We start from the raw sequence: 5,204 nt of genomic DNA on the forward strand, positions 1-5,204 counted from the left end.
AAAAAAAAAAAAAAAAAAAAAAAAAAAAAAAAAAAAAAAAAGGCGTGGAGGGGGAGTGGTAGTGGGCAGGGCAAGCCTACTATTGAATGGTACAGAGATACATTCCCTACCTAGTCTGCACTTATACTGGAAAACTTTTAGGGAACTTCTGAAAGCCATAATACTGAAAATCAGAGGTTGAAGCAAAGGAAGAGAGACGAATGGTCCAAGACTACCATCAGCTCTACCAGTGACTCGATTATCTTGGTGTCCCTATAGTCATTTTTTTTTTATCACAATAAAACCTGTTACAAAGATGCTGAAATGTCTGAGTTACACCTCTAAAAGATCTAGAACATGAATTTTTAAACATTTTCATGTCAGTGAAATGTAGTATAACCAAACCATTAAACAAACCACGACATGTCAATATGTTCTAGTTTGAGGCACCAAGCAAGCTATTTGTGGAAGCAAACCCATCACATTAGCATCTTGGTTTTGCTTAACAATAAGTAACCCATAAAAAGACCCCCAAAACAGCATCTGTCCCAATTCCTTCATCCCTACCATATTTCAGTTTATACAAGAGTTAATATACACACATACATTTAAAAGAACCTGACTGTACAAACTTGATAATTTATGTGAACATCACTAGCATCCAGATCTACTGCCACATGAGACTGAAAATTTGCAAGCAAAATAAATACCAGCATAAAGCATCTTAGAATATAGCAGTAAAGCTATCCCTAAAATGTTACAAACTGCTGTGTTTGTACACAGCACTCTAAATATACACTTATATATAAGTACTATAAACCTTGGATTCCACATTATTTTCATTCTTTGAGAGCATTTTAGAAGCCAAACTTTTAAAAAGTTTGAGTCTCATTCTCATGAGACTTTTTCCATAACCTGCTTTTGTGATTCAGTTACAATTCTTCTCCTGCACCAAAATTTAACAGGCAAGTCAATAAACCAATTTCGGAGCCCAGACAGGTAGGTCCATAAAATAAGATGGGAGAGAAAGACAAGAAACTCTACCTTTATCCACTATATTGGAATGGATTACACCCAGTTACATAAATTTCTCTGGGGTTTTTTTTTGTGTGTGTGTGTCTGTGGTTTTGGTTTTTTTGGTTTTGGGTTTTTTTTTAAGTTAATAAAAATAAATCGATTGGTAAAGCATATTCTGCGTTAAACAGAATTTTAATTCTGGTTAAAATCGATACTACAATTTAATTTATGAAAACCTTGTGTTACTGTGAGATTATTACAATTCTGCGGAACTTTTTAAAAAGTCAGTATATTAAGCAAACCAAGGTTAACTATATATTCTAGCATAATCTCCTAGTTAGTCCTTTATTTTACTCTGTTTACACTTATCTGCTTATGTGCACCCAAAATAAATGCAAATTTCAAGTTCACCCTTGCCACTCCCCCCCATATATACTTATAACAGGAAATACTTATTTCCTATTCTGTAATTTTACATGCTAATTACAGAACAAATACCATAACTGACATAAAATCAGTTACATTACTAACTTTGAAATAAAATAAGCCACTCAATTTAAAAGCCTGGGAAAAAAAAATAAAATCACACATTCTTAATTCAGTTGTCTTCATAAAGACAGAAAGAGCAACAATTGTTGTGGAGGGAAAAAAAAGTTTCATCCTTGTTTACCTTGCTCTGTTATATATCATTGCTTCATTGTCATCTAGTACAGTTGACAGCATATCCAAATCACGAAACATTTTTAGCATATAGTCTGTAAATTTTTGTCCTGAAACTCTCTCCACAACAGCGCTTAAGAGTGTAAAGCCATACGTTGAATACAAGAACTGACTACCTTGAAGAAACACAATGAGAAAAGGGGGGGGGGGGGAAGTTAGCCACATGATGCTTAAAAGGAACCTCAAGGATAAATTTTAAGTAATCACATGTGCAAATGAAACTATATATAACAATAAATAATTAATTAGAAGACTCCCCTTCCACCCCCATTTTAATATGATGTGAATCACAAGCTTATGATACTGACCCCTAGGAACTTCTGTACTGCAGCAGACACAGATGCTTGCTAAGTGCCCGCTGCTCTGAGAACAGCGCTAAAAAATTTTCAGGGATCTGCCATGTACAGCCAGGTTTCGTGGCAAGATGTGAAGACTAACATTTAACATCCTTTCCACCAGATTTACCATACCGGTTCTAACAAGGATATCTGGATTTGGAAAGCTGAAGCAAACCACAAAATTACTTCTTAAAAGATGCTCACCTACTGTGACTTGTTTGTTTGTGTGTCTATACCCTAGAGATAGACAAGGGTAGTACTCGCTCAAGGTTTTCAAAGGTCTTCATCACTTTTATTACAGTGTTTCTAGTTCTAGTTATAGAACATCCTGAAAGATTATATAGACACTAACATGCATATTATTTAAGACACTATAATTTTTTTACAAAACAATTTTTCATTTTTTAAAAATCTCGTTCTTGTGCTAATGCCTTTCATGAAACATTTACATAGCAAGCGACTGCCAAACTGCCTACAGTCGAGATAGATCTCTACTTGAAATGTTCCTAGAACTCTCCAAGATAGTAAGTGGTTAACTTCTCCCCCTTCCTACACCCCTCTCCCCTTAATGCACATTATTTACTGTTTATCAGCAATGCTTATCATTTGCCTGTTAACCTAACTCATTTAAAACTTACACCTGAAGTTCCTCAAAGTCCTCTCTAGAATTAAGTTAAATAATTCCAACAATAAATAACCTCAACAGTTCTGTGATTCTATGGTCTTTCTGTAGAATTTTTTTAGCTCTGGTTTAGTGCCTTACTAAAATTTTTTGCTTTTGGTTCATATCTAGAAGGCCCAGAGCATGAATACAGCAAGTTGGTATCTGCTTACAAAATACTTTATAGATACAAGTTTGCTACCAAAATTATAATCTGCTTTAGCGTTTATAAATTCAGCAACTGGTACGTTTCATAGCACTTACTGCATTACTTGGAGCTCCTAGGAGAAAAGTCTTATTTCTACCTGAGGTCCCACTTTCTCTTCTCCCCTGCATTATCTGGGACTCTTTCTATTACCTTTTAAGTCTTGGCTACACCACATTTTGAACCTGCTGGATTATGGTGCAGATACACCACTAGAAGGTATCTATATAAGAATAATTCTTTAAGTCAGTAGAGTGGTAAAGATATCTATACTGTTATCTAAAATTGAACTGATAAAATCCTTATCCGTTCAGTCTTCAAAAGTTATGTCAGTTTTAAAACAATTACACAACCAGATGGTTTGTGCAGAACAGCCTAAATACTTCTCTGTTGAGCTTTTAATGGGGCACAAGAAGGAAAAAAAACGGGGGGGGGAAGCAGAACAAAACAAAAACCCCACATAAACACACTTTACTGGACTCAACTATCTTCACCACATATAAAACAATTTGAAACAAAGTTTCACAAGAGCAGCACATTTTGGTCTAAATGAATAGAAACTCACCTGGTTTAAAGAATAGAGGATCATTTTTAAAGATCTTCAGTGATTCAATCACGCTTTCAAATTTTTCCTTCAAATAATACTCTTCTTGCTCAAATTCCTTGTCTCTCCTGCCAGGTTTTGAATTTTGGCTTTTTACCTCACCTTCATGTTCTTTCCTTGGTTTGACAGAATCAGTCTTTTCAATTCCTTTGCCTTCTTTTTCTTTTTGTTCTTTATCCTGATAGGGTTTTGTTAGTTTCAATGCTCTGTTTGCCTTTTCCTTTTCTTCCTTTACTTTTGTAATATCTTTTTCATAGTGACGAATCCCACTCAAGTGTGAAACTAACAGTCTTGTAGTAATAGCGACCTAGATAGAAAGGACAATATATAAATGTGAGTTCTCTTCATTAAAGATATGACGCACACTAAATCACCAGAAAAGTAAAATTCAACAAGACAAGGAACAAAGATGTAAGACCTTTTAAATATCATGTATTAAACCCAGTTAAAATATATATATATATGTGCACACTACACACTTGATATAAAACTGAAGATCCAAATTTCCAGCATTGCTTTTTCAAGCAGCAAAAACCAGTACTTGTCTAAATAATTTTTGGTGTTTTACAGGAATAGGTCCAGATACAGACACCTGTACACGTATGGCAATGACAGGAACAAAACCCCCCCAAAAGTGTTACCAATAAACAGTTACATACCTTTTCACCCTCGTAGACTTTTTCTGGAAATTCAGGGACATATTTCTGCACTGGAGCATCTAAATCCAGTTTCCCCTCTTCCCACAATTTAGCAACAGCCATCATTGTAAGACACTTGCTAATACTAGCAATTCGCATGATGGTCTCTGGCTTACATACTACACGATTCTCTACATCAGCATAACCCAAACCTTTAAGAAAAATAAAAGCACTGTGGTAAATACTTTGCACAGAAACATGCTGAATTAATTATTTGCAATGAATTAGATTTACTGGCTCCATAAAATGTTTTTCCTCTAGCTAAACAGTGACATGAAGCACTGGACTATCCCTGTTCCTGCTTCAATTAAGTTAATAACATTTTAATGTAGTAGGAACAGTTAATCAAAGCCCATTGTATTGGCCAATGGCATCCCAAGTTAACTGGGATTAAGACTACAAAACAAATCTAATGATAAATGAGATTGAAGATTAAACCAAAATTTACACTCCTGAGGTCAAATATAAAGAGACCAAAATCTAGACCGTAAAATAACTGACCAACAGTCATAAATACTCCTTTTATTGTTCCAAATTAATGGTTGAAACAGTAAAGGGTCTTATTTTATCAATACATAAATTGAGAAAGGAAATCACTCACAAACTCATAGCAATTACCTAAGCGGTAAAGCTTCAGAAAACAGTGGTGTTACACACTACGTTTCAACATCACTCACCATGACTTCAGTTAAAAAACAGCTTAATAGCCTCCATACCAGTGTTTTCCTATGTAACCAACCCACAAGTCTGGTAGCAAGAACTGGAATTAATAAGCCATTATCAAGCTCCCATACTAGTCTTCAGTTTGAGCTAGGTTTGAAGAAACTGTGCAAGTGATGTTGCAGCATAAAATGCAATGAAATGCAGTAATGACATATTTGGAGTTTTCAGTACAAGCAAGGCCTGCAAGCAATGCACATCTGTCTATATAAAACTGTAGCCTAAATAATGAACTACTCGGGGGGGGGGGGGGGCATGTCCC

At 35.2% G+C, this 5,204-nt stretch overlaps 1 protein-coding gene across 1 annotated transcript in view; it reads right to left on the minus strand.

Moving 5' to 3' along the window:
• The window catches only part of LACTB (lactamase, beta), a 9,299-nt gene that overhangs the window by 1,420 nt on the left and 2,675 nt on the right, over window positions 1-5,204 (minus strand). The window contains exons 4-6 of the mRNA XM_010572262.1: window positions 4,184-4,374; window positions 3,486-3,831; window positions 1,667-1,832 (exon numbers count right to left, since the gene is read on the minus strand). Of these exons, the coding sequence (XP_010570564.1) occupies window positions 1,667-1,832; window positions 3,486-3,831; window positions 4,184-4,374 (703 nt within the window). The remainder of the gene's footprint in view (window positions 1-1,666; window positions 1,833-3,485; window positions 3,832-4,183; window positions 4,375-5,204) is intronic.

The sequence above is a fragment of the Haliaeetus leucocephalus genome, unplaced genomic scaffold (genome assembly GCF_000737465.1).
Source record: "Haliaeetus leucocephalus isolate CR32 unplaced genomic scaffold, Haliaeetus_leucocephalus-4.0 Scaffold339, whole genome shotgun sequence".
NCBI classification, from domain to species: Eukaryota; Metazoa; Chordata; class Aves; order Accipitriformes; family Accipitridae; genus Haliaeetus; species Haliaeetus leucocephalus.